A 20,404-nucleotide genomic window follows, 5' to 3' on the forward strand; every position below is an offset into this window, starting at 1 on the left:
TGTATACCCGCCATCAGACCTAATTCGAACAAAGAAGACGCGTTGTGGCGGCTTAAAGGGGCACTAAAGAGAAAAATTATTTGAGCTGCATTAGTGAACTACCAAAAAAAAAATCAACTCTTACCGGGAGAAGAGGCTTTATAAGTCAGAAAAGTCGCAACAACAAAATACGCCATGGCGCCGCCGTCTTCACGTTTCCCACCACGTAGCCGTGACGTCATGGATTTCGATTGCATCTGCTTTGGCCTAGTTAACTTTTGATCGGCAAATATTTAGCACAATTTATTCTAAAAGAGCCAAATACTGAGCTTAGAAAGTTTCAATAGCGTTTACGTACGGAGCCACAACAGCCCAAATACAAGAAAGTACTTTGAAATCTGTGACGTCACACTGACGTATACCGGCAGTGTGGTTCTGGCACGGAATAAAATAAAAATTAATGTTTGATATTCATTTTTTTCTTGGAAAATTAACCTATCACCACGAAATGAACGGAAATATAGTTTTGAAACAGCACTCTATCAGCCTAACTCGAATACGCTTTAAGCATGTTCTTGCTTCTCCTTGGTGCCTGGTGTGTCCCCTTTGCTAAGCTTAATTCATCTCCCTTCCAAAGCCTCAATCTATAAGTCTATCAGTATAAAAGTTTAGACTGATTGAGTGCTGTTTATTTATTTAGTGTCCCTTTAAACACGACATGTGAGGAGAGAACATCAGATGCTGTGGAAGGGAGGTGAATTAAGCTTAGCAAAGGGGACACACCACACACCGCAGGAGAAGCAAGAATTTGCTTAAAGCATATTCGGGTTAGTTATGACAGCTATACTGTACGTCATAAATAAAATGGCTGCTGCAAAACATTATTTCGCCATCTTGTTAAGTTGCTCGCCGCACCCCACGAATGCACACCACTCATGCTATTCTCATCCAACCATCACAGCGCATTCAATGCGATGTGCCTTCCAGAATCGATGAATTCGATGCGCGAAATTGCGGCACGGTGTCGGTGCTATTGGCGCCCCCTTAAGAAGCTTTCTAGGGGGCATTTCAGGGCACCTTTAACTGCATGAGCGCATGTCATGTACCAGTTCGATATAAAACAACTCTTGTGGGTTAAGTTTTGCGTACACCTTAAGCAACGCCAAATGCTCAAGGAGTCCTCCACCGAGAATGTCCCTCGCCTGTGTTTCTATATAAGCCGTAAGTTCATCCAGTAAGTGAATTAATAAAAATAAATAAATAAATAAATAAATAAATAAATAAATAAATAAATAAATAAATAAATAAATAAATAAATAAATAAATAAATCTCAAACGTTGTAGCTCCTCCTTGCGTACAGGCTGAGCTTTCGCTATATTGGTGTGCGTTCACACGAATAATACGACTAGGCCTAAGACCACTGCGGGGTGGTAACGGTTCGCAGGCAGGCCTAACGACCGAGAATAATTGAAAGGCTTATCGAGTGATTTTGTGTCCTAATATAAAAGAAACGATAAGGGCGAACATAGACGGCAATTATCTAATCAAATCTTTTGTTCGATTCCGTCTGCTATTTATATAAATGAGTCATCTCACATTACTTAGAAGCCACCGGTATCGCGTTGGTTTAGAAAATGTAGCGCGGCGTTCGCGACGTGCGTACAATCTAATTGCGGTGAAACCACGATGCTATCGATGTGACGACTACATACGCTCACGAAGGGTCAAGCACAGCTCTGGCGTATTTCGAGACGAGAAATAACTCCATAACAGTGACAACTCCTTGGTGAATGCGATCATGTACAGGTAAAAAAAAATTATGCGGATCTAACACACACGTTGTAAGCCTTCGATAAGCAGTTAATTGTTTTAGAACTGCTCATTTTCGGCACCACGTTTAGCAGCATTGCGATTGCGCGCCTGACCGGCAAGACGCCAAGACGCGCCGACTTCAACCACGAGACCCACGTGACCACAGATTACACTGCATCCGGGTTATGCCCAGTTTTCATCACACCATCTCCGGAACTGGTCCAGTTGGTCGCGATGTCACATTTTGACAGCGCCTGCTAAGGCCTAGTTAATTGTATATCACTAAAAATTGACTACATTCTATTGCAAGAGACAAAAAATTGAATTTGGCAAGTTTCCTGAACATTTGCTTAGCCAGCGAGGCTCAAATACGAAAAAAAAGAAAAAAAAAACTTTGCAATCTGTGACGTAAGTCCGACGTACCGGCGCTGGTGTTCCGGCGCGAAAAAAAAAAAAATCAGGAACTTCGTTTTTATAGTTCCAGTAATCACTATATCATCGCAAGATTGACGAAATATAGTTATCAAATAATGCTTTATTGGCTTAAACTTATTTGGTGTTTCCCTTTAGGGTACCTTCAAAACAAAGTGTTGGCGAGGGGCCCTGCTTAAATATAGCGCTTCCATCGACGCATTTGATGAGTTCTCTCGCTGCACTGTGACTAGAAAGAAAATGATTACAACAGAAACCACAAACAAAGAAAATGATTAACCGCAACACGGGCACGAGGTATCTCGGGACGTTCGAGCGATGGCCAGGGTTATGATCCCCACCCCCAGGACATGAGTTCGTGAGCTTGCCGAACGCGTGTGGCGTGCCTGCGGCGTCGGTGACCACCAGACTCATGACGCCACGTAGGGGCTGGCGGGCTGTGCACCACTGGGGCCGTCCCCGAATACGTGCGTCAGTGCTTGAACGCGGCCTGCGTGGAAGCCGTCACAAAGAACGGCCAGCCACGACCGCACTAGCAACTGCTACGGAGTTCGAGCGCGAATACTTCCGAAGAGTGTGAGAACTCGCTCGCACAGCTTCCCTGACCTTGATGTATCAGTTTAAAGACTGACATGCATCTGTGAATGTTTTTTTTTTTTTTTAATGCGATAGCATTACAGGGGGCTGTCACCCACTTTGGAGGTATCACGTTCCTCTGACGAAAAATGCGGACCGATCCCGAAAGCAGTGCAGTCTATAAGGAAAGCAGAGAGCGCGAGAATGAAACAGGGACAAAATCGAAGACAGGATGGGCTCTCACAGACAGCTGAAGTTTATTGAGAACAAACTTTAGCTAAGGCACAACTCCTATGCAGCCTATCCCCCCCCCCCCCCCCAAATATATGTTTGTACTAAACTAAAACAGCCAAACAATATTTTACTAACAAATATATTATATATATATTCGTTAGTAAAAGATTGTATTGGCTGTTTAGTTTAGTACAAACCTACTTCAATTTTCTACATGCTCACAGTTAACTTCTAAGCACTTTTTGTACCGCTGCACCAGTTTCTTTAGTCCCTGTGCATAGAAGTTCACCGCCTGGGAATTGAACCAGTTGATATATATATATATATATATATATATATATATATATATATATATATATATATATATTAGAACCAAACGGCCCTTACTTTTTGAATAACCCTCGTATATCCCTAAGGGTATATGCGTACCAGAAATAACAAACTCGCAACGAGTTCAGCGCACACCTTCGCTCCTACCTCGAAAGCAGAGGTGAGCGTCGTATTTGCAGCTCTACCGTCGGATGTGCAAGCAAGCGCGCAGTCGCGTCCGGACGACGACGGGATCGTGTTCGGGCAATCCGACTCGCCTGAAACGGGGCAGGCGAAAGAGCCAGAGTTGAGGAGAGGCTGCCCGTCAGGCGTTTGGTCGATCCTTGGGGCTCTATCACTACGCAGCGAGATTCACGGAGCAATGCACTGAGGTACGTAGTTGCCAATTGTCCGCGCCCATTGATTTTCCTAATCTTGGTGTAACCGAGTGAATTAACGCGTTACTGCAAGAGAGGGAGCGATAAGTTTACCGGGAAAGAAAACAAAAACAACTTAACAATGATATATACCTTTCACAACCCATCGGGACCACCTCTATTTCGCGACGTGGACATAGCGAAGCACAACTACAGGTGAATAAACGCCTAAGCGACAGCGTTGTCTACTTGCTTGCCCCTTTGTTTCGCGGTGTTCAAATTAGATGTATCACAAAAACCTGTTTTGTGAGCCAGCGCACTGTCACTCCTTTATCCGCAGCTCATGTTGTGCCTTGAAGTTTGCTACGGCATTCCGCTATCGAACAACGGTTTGTGACTTAGATACGTGGCCACGATGGCGACATTGCGATGGATTCAGAATGCATCTTTACGTAGAGGTTTCAGTGCACGCTAACGAATAAAAGGTGGTTAGTATGGATCCGGTGCTCTTCAGTACACGGTGTCGTTCATAGCGCAACTTACTCCACTGGCCACGAGGCGTGTCGGAGCAAGAACTATCCCCACCTCACGCGGCAAGTTGTGTCAACACTGGCAGGGAGGGACCGGTCTGCCGGCGTAGTGCTAGCATCGAAACTACATGCCCGGTTTCGCTTAAGCAACAGAAATGGCGTGAGTTTTTCTTTGTGACTGCAAGCCAATCGCAAAATTATTCGCTTCCACCTACGACAAACGTTGTTCGCCGCTGGACACGTTTTCGGCGTGAAAGAGCGCGTCCTTTTTATGGCGATAGCAATTATACGGACACTCCAGCCGCATTTCTGCCGTCGCCGTCGCCGTGAAGTTCCGTATAAAGTCCACGGGCGATAAAATCGTCGCCGCGCGCCGTATGCTGTATGTGCGAATGAAAGCATGCGAGAGTGAGCCGGCGATCGCGGCTCAATCTCGCTCCCGCAGGGAAGGGAAGCGGGAAGACAGCGCACCGTCTTCCTGTCGCGCGCAACGCTCCGGAGGGAGGGCAGGCTGGGGGGGGGGGGGGGGGGGGGGCGTTCTACGCCGCGCGCGCTTACCCGGGCGGCTGTATCTTGAAAGCCACCTGCAGCGTTGGCAGAGTCCGCCCTGCGCTGTTTTCGCGGCTTACCCCCGTATTCAGACATGCATCTTAACTTGAAGCCCGTGCTTGACTTGATATAAATGACGCCTGTTGTGAACACCATGCACGCGTTGCTAATTTATTTAGTGTGCCTGTGTTTACAACTTTATACGACAGATAGAACTACTATCCTTACTTCGCATAGCTGTCCGCTAATTTGCTATCGCAATCGAAGCTTCGCCTTTCGGGCGAAACTGCGACTTTTTTTTTGTGCGCTGGAGTAGCGATATTTGAAGCGATAGGAACGCACACAAAGGGTTTCTTCAGAGGTCGCCACGCCGTTTATGCTTTGACGTTAACAGAGTTTGCGATCACTACTTGGCTCGGTGTTTCAGTAGCTCGCTCTATGGTGACCGTGCTTCGACGCTTTAGCTAGCTCTCAATTTTCACTTACTTAAGCGTGCTCAAAATGATTAGCCGCTTCTCGAGCTAATGCACAGAGTTAATGATGCCCATTATATTCATGCAACTGAAATGTCGATGCATTTCGCTGGACCACTTCTACTGCGGCCTCACTTTGAAGAAAGCGAAGTGGAAAACTAAGATTTAGGGGCGCGTTAAGGTAGACACAAATCCGAATTTTTATAATACGGGCAGCCTCCCGGTGGTCTTCTGGCCAATTGCTATTATGCATTGCAGGGCTAGCGCAAGTCGGTAGCAGGCATCAAGTTAACCAAAGGTAATTGAAAAATATGAATGGAATTAACTCGTCTCGAGTTGCAAATCCGAGCGAATCGGTCCGGTTAGCCAGACATCAGCCGCTCCATGTGAACTGCATGTCCCAGGCGCATACCTTCACCGGATGCTGAAGTAACATGAGCCTGCCTTGGTGTCCAGCGCTAGAGCAGACAGGCAGTGAAGGCTATGAATCATAGGCGGGGGAATAGAGCGAGGCATCAGTCTCAGATCCCAGGAGCAACGATCTCGAGAAGACATGTGGTTTACGTTAACCTTGATTTATCAATCAATATTGTCGCCCTAACGTGTCGACCAGGACATCTTAACCAAGCCTCTTTAGGCAGGCATGAGAATGATGCAAACGTCCGGCGATGCCATTAGGAATGTTAACTTACGAGCACCAAAAACTCAGTCGCCGATGATTTGAGAACTGTAGACTACACAAGGCCCACGTCGCGGAACGGAAAGCAAAAGCGTCGGCTCAGGTGTCTCAAAAATATTTATTAATGCGAAAGCGTTATATGCCCCACTACGCGAAACTCCGTCGGCGTGATCGTAAGATAGTACCAAACATGGACGACACCCCAGAGGGCAAAAACACATAAAAAGATTATCGCATTGTACGTCATATTCATCAGGGAGGTTCCTGTAAACAAAGTAAATCAGTGGCTTTGAAAAGCAAATTTGGTACCTTTCGGTTTGGGTGAGAATCGAACTCAGGCCTCCGGGGCTATCCGGGTTGGGAGACAAGCACGCTTCCCCGATTCGACGGCGGCTCTATGGTTCTGGCTTACTAAAGGTTTGCCTAGTGCGGGCGTCATTGGACACGTGGTGCTGCGCGACTATGCGGACGAGGTGGCGCCACGTCATCAGTGTATAAAATGAGCGGGTTCCTGACGTTCCGAAGTTTATAAACGGTATAATGCTTTCGAATTCCCACTCGTAAGCAGTCTTAAGTGTCTCTGCCAAATTTTTCGGTTATTGATCATGCCAATAGTATGCCATACCCCAAACAATTTCGAAGGCGCTAACTGCGCTGTCTTATAAGATGCCCATTCGACCCATTCCCGTTAAAATTCGCGGGTAATTCTGTTCTACATATTTAGGCTGCCGAGTAACAGTGACGCTTCTATTTCCGTTATCCTTTTTATTGCTTGTCACTCATCGTGTGAGACTTGGCACGCCGCACGAGCATGGCCCTCGAGATCTTCCCGCTTACTGATCTATAGGAGTGCGTGTTGGGGGGAGCAACAGTGAGTTCGTGTCGTATGCAGAGTGGTATCTCGCATTATCATCGCTGCACATATAGACACACGCACACGGAAAAAAAGAAAGAAAAAGAAGAGAAATGCGTGCGGGACATTATCGATGTGGAGGGCGGTTAACTCGCTTTTATCGTTTTGTTTTCGAGCGCCGTGCAATCCGGCCGTGTGGACGATAAACATTTATCACTCTCCCGAGAGACTGACAACCCATCGTTTGCGCAGCCGTAGTAATTTTGAATGCCACTGGTTGAAAAGCTCGTCCCGCACCCCTGACGACAGTCACTGGGTCCAAATACTGTGTTGAATTCGACGACGGGAACCTTGTTTCACACTGTCCGACGCAATGTGACGGATACCTAATCTGCTGGCATTGTGCTTCGTGGACACGGGAAGGTCGGTTTCACATTTTCATCTTATTTGCCAGCCATTTATGAAACTTTGCATCTAGTTATTGTGTGTGGAGTATGAAATAACAGTCGAATTAATCAAAGATGGAGGAGATATCATGCTTGAACAGCTTGCGATCTTTATACACAATGCCTCACGACTTCAAGTGTACGCGAGAGCTGGAAGAACGCCAACATTATACTAACCCATAAGAAGGGAGACGTTAAAGGATTGAAGAACTATAGACCTATTAGCTTGCTTTCAGTATTTTATAAAATATTCACCAAGATAATTTCCAATAGAATCAGGGCAACACTTGACTTCAGCCAACCAAGAGAACAGGCTGGCTTTAGGAAGAGATATTCTACGATGGATCATATCCACGCCAACCAAGAGAACAGGCTGGCTTTAGGAAGGGATATTCTACGATGGATCATATCCACGTCATCAATCAGGTAATCGAGAAATCTGCGGAGTACAATCAGCCTTTCTATATGACTTTCATAGATTATGAAAAGGCATTTGATTCAGTAGAGATACCAGCATTCATAGAGGCATTGCGTAATCAAGGAGTGCAGGAGGCATACCTGAATATATTGGCAAATCTCTACAAGGATTCCGCAGCTACTGTCGTTCTCCACACACAAAAAAAGTTGAAAGTTAGCTATCAAGAAAGGGGTCAGGCAAGGAGACGTAATCTCTCCAATGCTATCCACTGCATGCTTAGAAGTATTCAAGCTCTTAGACTGGGAATGCTTAGGAGTGAGGATCAACGGCGAATATGTCAGCAACCTTCAGTTTGCAGATGACATTGTCCTATTCAGCAACAGTGGAGACGATTTACAACAAATGACTGAGGACCTTAACCGAGGAAGTGTAAGAGTGGGGTTTAATATTAATGTGCAGAAGACAAAGATAATGTTCAATAGCCTGGCAAGGTAACAAGAATTCAGGATCTCCAGACAGCCTCTAGAGTCTGGGAAGGAATACGTTTATCTAGGTCAGTTACTCACAAGGGACCCTGATCACGAGAAAGAAATTTACAGAAGAATAAAATTGTATTGGAGTACATACGACAGGCATTGCCATGTCCTGACTGGGAGCTTACCACTGTCGTTGAAAAGAAAAGTGTACAATCATTGCATTCTACCGGTGCTAACATATGGGGCAGAAACTTGGAGGTTAACAAAGAAGCTCGAGAACAAGTTAAGGACCGCACAAAGAGCGATGGAACGAAAACTGTTAGGCCTAACGTTAAGAGACAGGAGGAGAGCGGTGTGGATCAGAGAGCAAACGGGGTCAGCCGATATTCTAGTTGACATTAAGAGGAAAAAATGGAGCTGGGCAGGCCATGTAATGCGTAAGATGGATAACCGGTGGACCATTAGAGTTACAAAATGGACACCAAGAGAAGGAAAGCGCAGTCGAGGACGGCAAAAAAACTAGGTGGGTTGGTGAAGTTAGGAAATTTGCTGGCGCAAGTTGGAATCAGCTAGCGCAAGACAGGGGTAATTGGAGGTCGCAGGGAGTGGCCTTCGTCCTGCATTGGACATAACTATAGGCTTGTGATGATGATGATGATTTTTTTGTTTTTTTTGTTTGTTTGTTTGTGTGTGTGTGTGTGTGTGTGTGTGTGTGTGTGTGTGTGTGTGTGTGTGTGTGTGTGTGTGTGTGTGTGTGTGTGTGTGTGTGTGTGTGTGTGTGTGTGTGTGTGTGTTTTAGGACTGGTTGTCTAGCCAAAGGCTGTCTCGGCTAGACAGGCGCCGCAGTAAAGGGTACTACATTAATTTTACACCGAATCTGTAAAGGTGAGTCCCCCTACGGTTTTTATTAGGGGGCGTTCACCTCGACGTAAATGCAACGCAAAGTGTGTCGGAACCCCGAATTCGCTTTGAAACGTAATAATATACGATTATAAAATAAATGTTATCTTGCGTGTATCTCATTGGAATAAAAATCAGCTGATATGAGCATTTTTTCTTTTTTTTTCTTTTTATTTACCAATACTCCGTAACTTTTGTTTCTCGTGTCGAGTTATACCGGTACCACTTTGGAAGGCAGCGACAGGTGCTTCTGCGGCTGCAGCGGTGTAAGGTGAAAGTCGATACCGTCGTGCTGGTATACATATGTGCAGTATTTTCTCTTTTTTGTTCACTACCTGGGATTCTTTACATGCACGGTACTGCCCTTTTTCCCACCACCACAATACGATCGCCGTGGTCGAGAACCGAATTCTTGGTCTCGTGCTTATCAACAGGATGCTATGGCCTCTAAGCCAGTGTGGCCGGTTCTGTTGGCTCAAAATTGCATGCTTATCTTAGAGCGCGAGAGGCACACATGTGTTTCGTTGCTATTTTATTAGCAAGAATACAAATAGTACTGCGTATGTTCGATGAGTTACGGGTGTTTCACACCAACTGTTTACATAGCGGTTCGCCTTTTGTCCTGATAGTGAATAGCCATAGCCGCAATCGACTGATAAATAAATAAATAAATAAATAAATAAATAAATAAATAAATAAATAAATAAATAAATAAATAAATAAATAAATAAATCACAGGCTTAATATTCATCAATGGTTTCGCAGTCGAAGTTTTATAAAACAGAACTACATCACTCCATTAGAGTGGGACGTGTGACAAGTGATGTGTTCTGTGACTGGTATTTATATAGGGTGCCCCAGATAACGTGAGATGAGCTGTACAACGAAAAAAAAAAAGAAAAGAAAAGAAAGAAGAAGAAGGTTAGAGAAACATTGTGTAAGGTAAGGTGTTAAGATGTAAGGCTTACGGTGTTCGGTTATCAAAAGGCTGATGACCGCACTCCATAGGTCTTCAATTGCATCTTGCAACGTGTTTTAACAGCGGAACTGTTTAAGCCGGGCGTAATGTGTCTGCTGAATCCAAAAATGTGGGCCTATCCTGGCGGTAGTGCAGAATAGGTCCAAGAGCAATGGCACATAACTCTGTGAACTAGCGAAGCTTAGCCTGGTCAAGTATAGCTAAGTATGGTTGGGACTACTTAAGCTTGTCATTCATCGATACCCAATCGATAGCCAATCAATAGCTAATCCGGAAAATTCTGGAAAATGCTGGGGATGACTTGGTAGTGCTTAGCCTAGCCCAAATACGTGGCCAATACCTAGCGATAGCCAAACGATAGCCAATGAATAGCTAATCGATAATCGATCAAAAATCACTAAATTGCGCAAAATGATGGGGACGACTTGGTAGTGCTTAGTCTAGTCCAAATACGTGGCCAATACCTGGCGATAGCCAATCAATAGCTAATCAATAATCGATCAATAATCAATAAATTTGGGAAAATGCTGGGGATGACTTGGTAGCGCTTAGCCTAGCCCATAAGCCAGGACTAGCTAGGTGCCCATCAGCTCCGCTGTCTCTTTAGCATTGCGCCTCCAGTGCAAGCTAGGCAAATATTTTGTTATATATTTGATTTGTTTTTTCGTTGAACAGCTTGGCTAGCGTTACCTGGGACACGCGGTAGAACAAAAGAATGGATAGTAAGCAGTGCTAGAGTAATGAGCACAAGGTACACTGATGGATCAGATAATAAATGGAGGGAGTCATAAAGATAAATATAATGTAAACAAAATCATATAGAAAACAATGCTGAGTGTGACAGATTATTGAAACACAATGCGAGAAGAAAGGACATAGATAACAGTTATAATTGGTAGCAGAGCAATGTACGCAAGTTACACCAAGTTTTTCCGACCCCCATCCACCACCCACCCCTCAGTGCAGCGTATCATAACAGAAACTCATTCTGTCAACATCTCTCCATTTTCTCCCGTTTTAGTTCTCTCTCGCGTTCTGAGTACACATAAGTAACGCACAAAAAAGGTGGTGGGGGTGGTGGCGTCATCAGCAATGCGAAACTATGCTGTATAACCACCACACATTGAACACTTCAAGTATATCACGACAATCGTTGCGAGATAAGAATGCCGGATGCATGAAAATGGCAATAATCGGGACGAAAGAGCGGTGGGGGCCTCAAATTAGCTCTTAGAACGAATCGCTAATTTCAGCCAGGTTTCAGCTCGACTACAACAACGCACGAAATTAATAGTGAAAAATATGACGTCAGAACTCCTTTAGCTTCAATGCTTTGGAGGACTCTGCAACGGCACTAAACGACTTAAGGCGTTAAGCATGGATATTTCTACTTGAAATCGACAATAAAAGCCGACGTATGTGACGTGTATAGGAAGTTGCCAAGCGGGAGGTTGCCACACCTGAGCTCGCAGCGTTGTTGAACTTTGAAGCTCGGCCAGCTGTTCGACACGAGTGAGCATGGACCGCTGTCCGAATGAAGGCTGCCGGAAGGAACTGTCGGAAACAGAAGTCAAGGTATGCCTCACATATGCCAGAGAGCGTTGTTTTTTTGCTGTTTCATTTTTTTTACCGCGCGATCTTGCAACGAGATATCATTGACTACTATGAAGCCCGATATGTTAGAGGTTTATTCCGTATAAGCAACGTTACGCAATGTCGACATTCCACGAGTCTGACGCCGCGTTGCCGTCCAACTGTTTATCTGTTCTAACTTCTTGCTGAAATATTTGCCCTTCTGCCACGAGATAATTCTCCTTCGTTAACCTTTTACTAAATGGCAAGCGAGAAGGAGTGGAATTGCGAAGACATTGCAGACAAGTTTTTTTTTTTATTGGTGCCACACCGCATGTCGTCTTTTTTTTTTTCTCTCTCTTAAGTGAAGGGTAGTCGTTCATAACATATATGCTGTAAAGAGCAAACCGCTGCAAACATTAAATATAGTCTACTTCGTCTTTTTATTACTATCATTATTACTAGTTCGCACACAACACATTATCCGTATAACAAATCTCCTTATATATATATATATATATATATATATATATATATATATATTGCAGCGAAAGATACTCAACTATCCTCACTACAACGAAAGTACACCTTCAAGCGCAGAATTGCTGTAATAAAGCGAAGTTTTTTTTGCCTTCCTCCATAGACGGCGCGCCTGCTTGATCAATTTCTTGCAGAGTAAAATAGGTCGATCTTGGATGCAGTTTAATAGTAAAATAAATGATGTAAGCAAAACTGAGCCCATCTCAGAGGCAGTGTATAGTCCGCGGCCGTGAGGCTCACGTGGTGGAGGTATCTGCGCACTGCAGTCTTCCCGGGTAGGCACATGATCGCTATGCTACGAAATGCTGTGCAGAAGGTGAACGCTTACATGCGCGTTACCGCGAAGCCAAGTGACACAGAACTTCTGCGACGGCAAAATAACGTGAAGAGTTGTTCGCCTGTATGTTTAGAGATAAAATAAAAGTGAGCGCGTCACGTGTTTTCTTCGCATAGCGTTTAACTGAAACGTTTCAAGAAAGGTTCGCTTAACGTTGATTCTAACGAGCGCGTTGAATGCGTCGCAATTTCTTTATTTACGTTAGCTTATTCGTGACAGTCGGCTCTGGTGTGCCAATGAGACTGAGTCGCCAATCAATGTTTCATTTTATATTTCTCTCTCGATCTCTCTCAGCCGCACCTGGAAAGATGCGCCTATCGAAAAACTCGCTGCAATCTGTGCGACGCAGATGTCGTTTTGAGCAGTTTCGTCGAGCACTGTACCACCGCTTGTCCCAAAAGAAGCGTCGTATGCAAGGTCTGCACAGCGGTGATCTTCGCAGGGGAAATGCAGGTATGGAAGCGATAGCAATGGCTTCCTTTTTTTGCAAGTTTTGCACAGAAGCAGATTTTGATCGTTTGTATAAACGGGTACTCAAGACCGTTTTTCCTTGTTTCCTCTTGTTCATCGCCACAGCATCTGGGCGCCCGTCCTTGTTTGTTAAGCCATTGTACGTGAGGGCAACCCCACTTAAGATGATTTGATATTTAAGAAAACATATTAGCCACACCACCTGTCGTTTTCTTTTTCTCAATTATTAAGTGAAGGGTAGTCGTTCATAACATATATGGTGTAAAGAGCGAACCGCTGCAAACATTAAATATATTCTCATCATCATCATCACATAGGCTGATGATGATGATGATTAGCGGCGTTTTAGAGAAGTTCGTGCCGGTAGGCAGCGTAGTTTACCCCTCTTTTGACGCGATAATTGTTCAACAATAGGCTGCAAATACTGTAAGCTAAAAGAGAAAGGAATATGCAGTGAGATAAGTTCCAAAACTCAAAGGAAACCAATGTCTCTGGATAGGTGTAAACGAGGTCTCTCATGAGTGCCGCATCATTAACAACACTGGGGAACACAAAACAACAGCTATAGAAACACAGAAACACTCCTTTCAAATTACCATTCCCCAACCGTAATCCTGCGATCAGTGAGGACGGAGGGGGCCGGGCTTCCACTGGAAAACGCTGGCTGCCTATCATGCGGCGAACTCTTTCTTATTCATCGTCAAAAATCTGAAGCTTTCGTGTTAAAGAAAGCTACTTGAGCAGAAGTTAAAATTACGATTTTTTGAGATGAAAATAAACAGAGCTGTTGTCGCCGTTTGCTGGCCACGGCTAGCCATTTTCACTTGGTTTGTAATGTAAGATTGAAAAAAAAAAAATTCTTGCACTAGGCGATTTATAAATAAAGCAGAATATATAGCAGCTGTTGTCCCTGAGGAACAATAGCACTTAGTCACTGTGAATGGTGGACAAAAAATTGGGTGGTGTGTTTATATTTCTATCGAGGGGTCCGAAGTTCTTATTGAAAGCATTCGAAATTAAAAAACAAACAAACAAGGGAAGTGAATATTTTTCACGTTATTACACATTACGGTTTTCTCGCTGTTTGTCTTCTTATTGTCATAATTAAATTGGAGAGCAACGTACTCATGTGATCTCACGAACTACACTTACTGCTTCGTGCCTCTAACGGCCGAATTTTTTTTAACACTGTGATCGGATGGATGCTGCATAACCAGTGCTTCGCTCTAGTCCTTGCAAAAGCTGAACGCTTGCTGCAACTTGTTTTCAGGAACATTCCAAGACTTGCCCCGATGCGGGCGATAAAGTGAGTCAATCTTTTTATTTTTGTTTTCTTAGTTCAGATAGCCAAATAAATATGAATCGCTGCCACAAGTACCATTTGTTACAGGCAGCAAACACCAGAGACACAGAGATGCTACAGTAGTAGCTGATTATGAGCGTTTAAATCGTGATTAAACGTGAGGATGGTCAGTTATACTGTGTGCATTTTTGTCCTCCCAGTGGCTTTTCCATTTCTGGTCATGAAGGGCCAGTATGCCAGGAACCTCCAAACTTTACCTATTGCTGCTTTGAACCGTGTTTCTGGGAATGTAAACAAAGGGTGGATACCAGAAAACTTCTGAAAATTGCATTCATGGAAATACGTCTGCGCTACATAGGATAGGATAAACATAGGATAAACGTCTGCGCAACATTCTGCCCAGAAAATTCCGGTCCACACCAGTTAACATCACTCCAATCTTACATAGCCTTTCAATATTGTATAGCAGGGAGCATTCGCTAAGCGAATTAAGAATTAAGAGTACGTCAATTAAGAGTACGCGTAGCGTATTTGCAAGCACTTATTTGTGTCGGTAAGTACTTGTAACACGTCATCACTGAACAAGGCTAGAATTACCTTATCCGCACAATAATTACACGGTGTCAGAATATAATGCATCGAAAAAAAGAGAAAACAATTCTGCAGTCTTTCGCACATACGAAAAGGCAGACTTGAAATCAGCTTGTGTCTGTCGCTTAAGGCGCTTTCATTGTTTCAGAAATCTGTCCTCCCAAATGGTAAAGGTGCCTCCAAGAAAAAGACGAAGGGTGGCAACACGGACGCCGAAATCAAAGAACTGCGGAAACTACTGAACGCTGCGATGAAGGAAATAGCCGACCTGAAGCTTTTTCAGGTGCACGGAAATTTCAATGCTTTGGAAGGCATAATTGATTTAAACCATTTTATGCATTTTTCGGTAACTAATGTACAAATGTATCATGCACTTCATAAGACAATTACAAGGCTGCCAGTGGTTGCGACACATTGAGCATTTTGGTCCACAGGAAACAATAGCGTCATTGTGTGATGAAGTGTCCTTAATTACAAGTGTTATTGTTCCCGGTGTGCCATTCTCGCGTGCGATTCAAGTCACGTTGTGATGTCGATGAAGTCACAGCGATATGCATGCATCGATCATTCTTCAAGTACACGCTGTGCACGTGAAAAAATATTAGATGGCAGTCCTGATAGTCCGCATTGCTAGGACATTCGAGCTCCGTGCTCGAAAGTTGCTCAAAATTGGTATTCTTTTCGCCCTCGTGTTCCGAAACGAAGAAACTCTTAAACTAGTTAATAGATTAAAACAGGCTGATTGTAGTGCAAAGATAAGAAACATCCTGCTACAAGATATCTCGGGTCGACAAAAAATCCGATCCTTCGGGCTTTTTTTCTTCCTAAGTGCCATCTGCCATTGGCTAGCCGCCGCAAGCCCGACAAAAATATTGACCGGCATTTATTCTTACCAACAGTTATAGCGTAAGAACTGTTCTTGTGAAGGCGGGCTCTGTTTGTTTTGTTTACGTTAATATCTTAGATATGCTTCGCAAGCCATGACGCGCCGCTGTAGCTTATGCTAAGAATCTCATAATGTTATAAGGCGACCGGAGAATGTATTTTGATGTATTCAGCTACTACAATTGGGCGTCAATCATGGTTTCTTGCCGAATACGTGCACTGTTCTCTAGGCCTCATGCTCATGTCTGTGGTGACGGGACAGAAAGAAAAACGTCTTCAATGGGCGCAGCAACACAACCTGTGCTTTGCGTGAAAATTCATGTCGCCTCCTTCCAAACCCATTCGTAGCGTCTGTGATTGCAGGACAAAATAAAACGCAAACATGCCAACGCACAGGGTAATGAGGAGTACCAGAACATCTCAGAAAACAAAATGCCGGGAAAGGTACGATGTTGTATTATCATTCTTTCTTGTGCACTGCAGTAGAAGAACCTCGTAAAATACAGGTGACTGGAACAGGGGTGTTCTTGTAATCTGTCGAATGTTTTTTTAAAGACTATGCGAAGTTTTAAAAATCGTCTATTGCTAGATTTCTCGAAGAGGCGGACATTTGTCGAACGAGAAATGAAAATGCATAATCACTAATTAACAAGGTTTTGCTTATGTTTCTGACCAGCTTACGGTGCTTATTTCAATTTATGAATTGTAGTCGATGCGTTCGCAATGCGTAAACACACGGAACGAATTCTCTGAATGACACCAGTTTCCAGATATTCATTCCAAAAGCTTTCCGGCGTAATACACTGGCATTCCAGTTTATTTTTTGCGCGCTTATGCACACACAACAGTTTGGCAAAAGCGTATGTGATACAATACTGAATTTTTACCGCAGGTTTGACGGCGCATATCGCGAAACTGATGAAATCTTGAGAATTTCTTCAAAGTTCATATGCCGCTTACACTCACCGCAACAATTCGTAAATTGCAATATGTGCCGTAAAATAATTGGCTGAAAACCTAAATAGTGAGATTTTCATAACTGGTCAATTACTCATTTTATTTTATTGTGCAAACCATGTTCGTGCGTTTCCAAGGTTTATCATTTTGTTATGTGCAACAGGCAATTTCTTAAACGCTCTGTATAGTCTAAAGAAGAAGGAAACTCCTGCTATATCTTTCGATATCTTGACGGTGCATCCTCGGTACTCTCCTTTAGAGCGTTCAGGAGAGAAAGACGGCCGCCCTACTGCGTCGAACGGGGGCGTCGTTCGTCTGGTGCCTGGAGTCGTACCGCAGACTTCGCCGGCATGCGATCTCGCGACGTGACGACTGTCTCAGTGAGCCAATCTTCTTCGGCATGGCCGGTTGCAAATTCCGGCTGCAGGCTAACCTGTACGGCATCGGGAGTGGTGCCGGCACGCACTTGGCTTTTTTCGTCCAGTTCAAGGTCGTCGACGTGGCCAGAATGGACAGCTGCTGTGTCAAGAAAACTAGGGTGAGCCACCCTCTCTATTGCGGGGCGACTATGAAGGGAAAGAAAACGACATGAAAGACAATAAATAACAGTCAATTATTTTCACGTCTGGCGCAAGGGAGGCCTAACGAGAAACAGAAAATTTTCAACATGGAAATGTGGGAATGACGAATGTGTCGTCGGCAAATATAGGAAATATACAAAGATATGCGCACATGCAAGTTGTCGACATGTTTGTTGTAAACATTTCAAAATATCAATCAATTAGTCAACCAATCGATTGAATATTCGTTGATACTTGTGGCTTTAGATGAGCAACAAAATGGCTTGGCAGTGCTCATTGCAAATCTTCATTCGAGTAAGTGAACAAACCAGTCTATGAATTGACAGAATGAGCATATGAACGACACGACAATGTAACAATCAAGGGTAAATAATGCAAGTACGCGGGTGATCAAAGCTGGGGGCTCTCAATATGTCAGCGATCCGGTTTACATTTGTCGAAGTTGCTGTGTGCTGAGGCAAGTGATTAAGCTCTGTGTCATAGCACTAACTCCTGCCCCGACTAACCACATTGTTTCAGAGGGACGCCTCACGGAGTTGCTCTAGGTAGCAGGGGTGGATACAGGACAGCCTCGAGCGGAGGTGGGGAACGAGGCTTACTACATGTGCACGCTCAGTTTCATCAGCACTGAAGTGCCAGCATGCCTTGGGGAGGGGAAATGGTGGATCCGCCACTGTCTATAGTAGCCAGTGTTTATGCTCTGAATGTCCTTTACATCGAGACAAATCGTTATCTTAGGACTGCGCAAGGTAAAGCTGCCAGACAACAACTCTGGCTATCATCATTATTACCCTTTCAACCTTTTGATACTCGTATAGTGTTTACATTATATTTGTGTGCATTTGTATGCATGTATTTTTCTGTGTAACGCGTAAACTAGCCCATAAGCGTAACTGTTACGATCGCGCAGTGCTTGATCCGGGTGGCGTCCCAGCGGGAGGGCGTGGATCACGTCGACCATACGTTCGACTTCTGTGTCTCGGGTCAGGACCGTCGACGCTCCACGAGCCGTCCGCTGCACATGTGGAACACGCTTTTCGGCCGCGAAAAGTTCATTCTCTTCGAAGAGCTCGAAGACCAGCGTGTTGGATACGTTGTTGATGACATGCTGATCCTGGAATTTCACGTTATAGACTGATTAAATAAAACAAAGACAAGAACAAGCATGAAGCAAAGAAAGTAGTGATTTTTGAAGGTGGGTTAAGTTTACCAAGTTCCCGAACATTATTTATCGGTTTATTTCCTAACGAAGCCCGAGTGGACATCGCCTGCATTCACGTCACCTCAACAAAAGTAAAATTTGCTGCAACTAGACGATGGCGCCATCTGTCACGACTACGGGGAAACTAGCGGTGATGTTGCGATGGTGATAAGAGTGAAAATTGCTTAACGTTGAGATAGTAAATGAAACTTGTCTTTGCAAAATAAAAATGGCTGACACTGATAACCGTTAGGTAACTGAAAATTTAAACATGAAACTAGTTTTTAGAAAATAGACGCCTCTTCCTGAACCAACCCGCATTTTCGCCCGAAAGCGCACTTACCACACTGTCACAGTGCTCAGAATTACGTTTCAACTAGTACGCATTATTCCGTCTCCCGAGTTTCCCCGGCTGCAAGCTAGATTTGAACATGCACGTCGTCTACTCGCAGGCCGCCGATATCCTACGCCCTAAAGTTGGTCTTCCCGCGAACTTTGTGCCTTTAAAAATGCAGTTATGACCTAAAACTTGGTTGATTTTTCTAGGTCGCTGAAAATGGAATACATGCCTTGTTTATTTCATACCGCGTTCCGTCTTTACCACTGTTAATGTGTCGCACGACCCTTTCTGCGAAAAAAAAGAACAAAAAAAAGCAGTCGACTACCTTGTACTGGGCACGCAGCCGCAGTGGGGAAGGTGAAACGTCTCTTGCGCGCTGCTAAAGGTGTATATAGCACTAAGTTACAGAAAAGGCGCTAAAATACACGAGTGACATTTATTGATGCATTACGAAGCTTACATGCTTGACTTCTGATGCGGCTAGTATAGGTTCCTATGGTCTAATATTGCAATCGTGCTCGCTCCCTATTCGTAGTGGGCTCGCTGTGGTCAAAGATGGCGGGATCGGATTGGCATCCCCCTGTCTTGTTGGCCGAGTCTCTTCACGCCATTTCTGGAGCCTACGTGCCGAACGTGGAGGCGCCATAGCCGAGCAACCGTCAAATTTCTGCAACAGATTGCACACTTTTAAACCTCGTAACTCCTAATAAGCGCAGATATGAATTCGATGTATCATGCCTCTCGTACAATGACAGAGTGGGCTCTCTCAGACGCGACCACTCCCATTCGAATCGAAAAAAGTACTGCCGAGCGACGATTGCTTGCTTTATGCGTGGTGCGACAAGGGCACCATATGTGTACGCGACACATGTATGATCCAGAAATAGCTTCTTTTCTCTACATAACGATACCAAAGTAACGTGCGTAAGTAGTACGGTTGCAAGGATATAAGCAATATTAATATTACATGTCGTTACATTTCGTTACATACATGTAACGTTATATGCGGTTTTAACAAGTGACCGCTCATGCTGAACCTTGTATGAAGGAACGCTTGTGCTGCTCAGGCTTGTCTGTTTCTTCCTGCGTTTTTTTTTTAATTTTACTCCATATCATGAACCAATGTCGTCGTTAAGGAGGGAAGTATATCTCCAAAAGGGAAATTGTCGAGAACGCGTAACTGGATCCTGCATATTTGCCAGGTTCTTGTTAAGCAACGTTCAATATTTTTTCAAGAGCCCCGTAGTCTCACCTGCTGCCGGCTTCACCAGCGAACGCGGCTCGCCTTTCATACTGATGCTGATAGTACGTGGTGGTCTGGAGCTGGTAGCGAAAAAGTCGAAAAAGAACAAACCATAGGATGGTCGCGTCCCGTTTTTTTTTCTTTCTGTTTTTTTCTGTTAAACCTTGCCAGCAAAATGATCGAACTCGGCAACATCAAAGGAACCTTCTGGAACTGCGTGCCTATATACAGCAAAATGGAGGAATACTGCAGGTTATCGCAGATAATTCTCTTTGTTTTTTAACAGCATTTTTAACGACTCTTCCTGCGGAGTGCATATTATGTTCGTAGCGCCATTCCGGCGAATAAACTGAACGGCAT

General features: G+C 44.3%; 2 protein-coding genes across 2 annotated transcripts; both read left to right on the top strand.

The window, feature by feature from the left end:
* Positions 1-11,455: 11,455 nt before the first annotated feature.
* Positions 11,456-14,369, top strand: LOC125939678 (TNF receptor-associated factor 6-like). The gene is made up of 4 exons (XM_049669148.1): positions 11,456-11,598; positions 12,767-12,925; positions 14,214-14,249; positions 14,334-14,369. The coding sequence occupies exons 1-4, from the start codon at positions 11,542-11,544 to the stop codon at positions 14,367-14,369; spliced, it is 288 nt and encodes a 95-aa protein (XP_049525105.1). The 5' UTR covers positions 11,456-11,541.
* Positions 14,370-14,901: 532 nt separating this feature from the next.
* LOC119456125 (uncharacterized) lies at positions 14,902-18,448 on the top strand. The gene is made up of 3 exons (XM_049668644.1): positions 14,902-15,120; positions 16,939-17,217; positions 18,171-18,448. The coding sequence occupies exons 1-3, from the start codon at positions 15,088-15,090 to the stop codon at positions 18,396-18,398; spliced, it is 540 nt and encodes a 179-aa protein (XP_049524601.1). The 5' UTR covers positions 14,902-15,087; the 3' UTR covers positions 18,399-18,448.
* Positions 18,449-20,404: the final 1,956 nt, after the last annotated feature.

This window comes from Dermacentor silvarum, chromosome 6 (assembly GCF_013339745.2).
Source record: "Dermacentor silvarum isolate Dsil-2018 chromosome 6, BIME_Dsil_1.4, whole genome shotgun sequence".
NCBI lineage: Eukaryota > Metazoa > Arthropoda > Arachnida > Ixodida > Ixodidae > Dermacentor > Dermacentor silvarum.

What these genes read in the sequence shown, in the direction of transcription:
- LOC125939678 (XM_049669148.1), top strand. Translation starts at nt 11,542, where the DNA reads ATGGACCGCTGTCCGAATGAAGGCTGCCGGAAGGAACTGTCGGAAACA. An exon ending in TGTCGGAAACAGAAGTCAAG is followed by an intron (nt 11,599 to 12,766) that starts GTATGCCTCACA and finishes GATCTCTCTCAG; the next exon opens with CCGCACCTGGAAAGATGCGC. An exon ending in TCTTCGCAGGGGAAATGCAG is followed by an intron (nt 12,926 to 14,213) that starts GTATGGAAGCGA and finishes ACTTGTTTTCAG; the next exon opens with GAACATTCCAAGACTTGCCC.
- LOC119456125 (XM_049668644.1), top strand. Translation starts at nt 15,088, where the DNA reads ATGAAGGAAATAGCCGACCTGAAGCTTTTTCAG. An exon ending in CCGACCTGAAGCTTTTTCAG is followed by an intron (nt 15,121 to 16,938) that starts GTGCACGGAAAT and finishes ACTCTCCTTTAG; the next exon opens with AGCGTTCAGGAGAGAAAGAC. An exon ending in GCTGTGTCAAGAAAACTAGG is followed by an intron (nt 17,218 to 18,170) that starts GTGAGCCACCCT and finishes ACGATCGCGCAG; the next exon opens with TGCTTGATCCGGGTGGCGTC.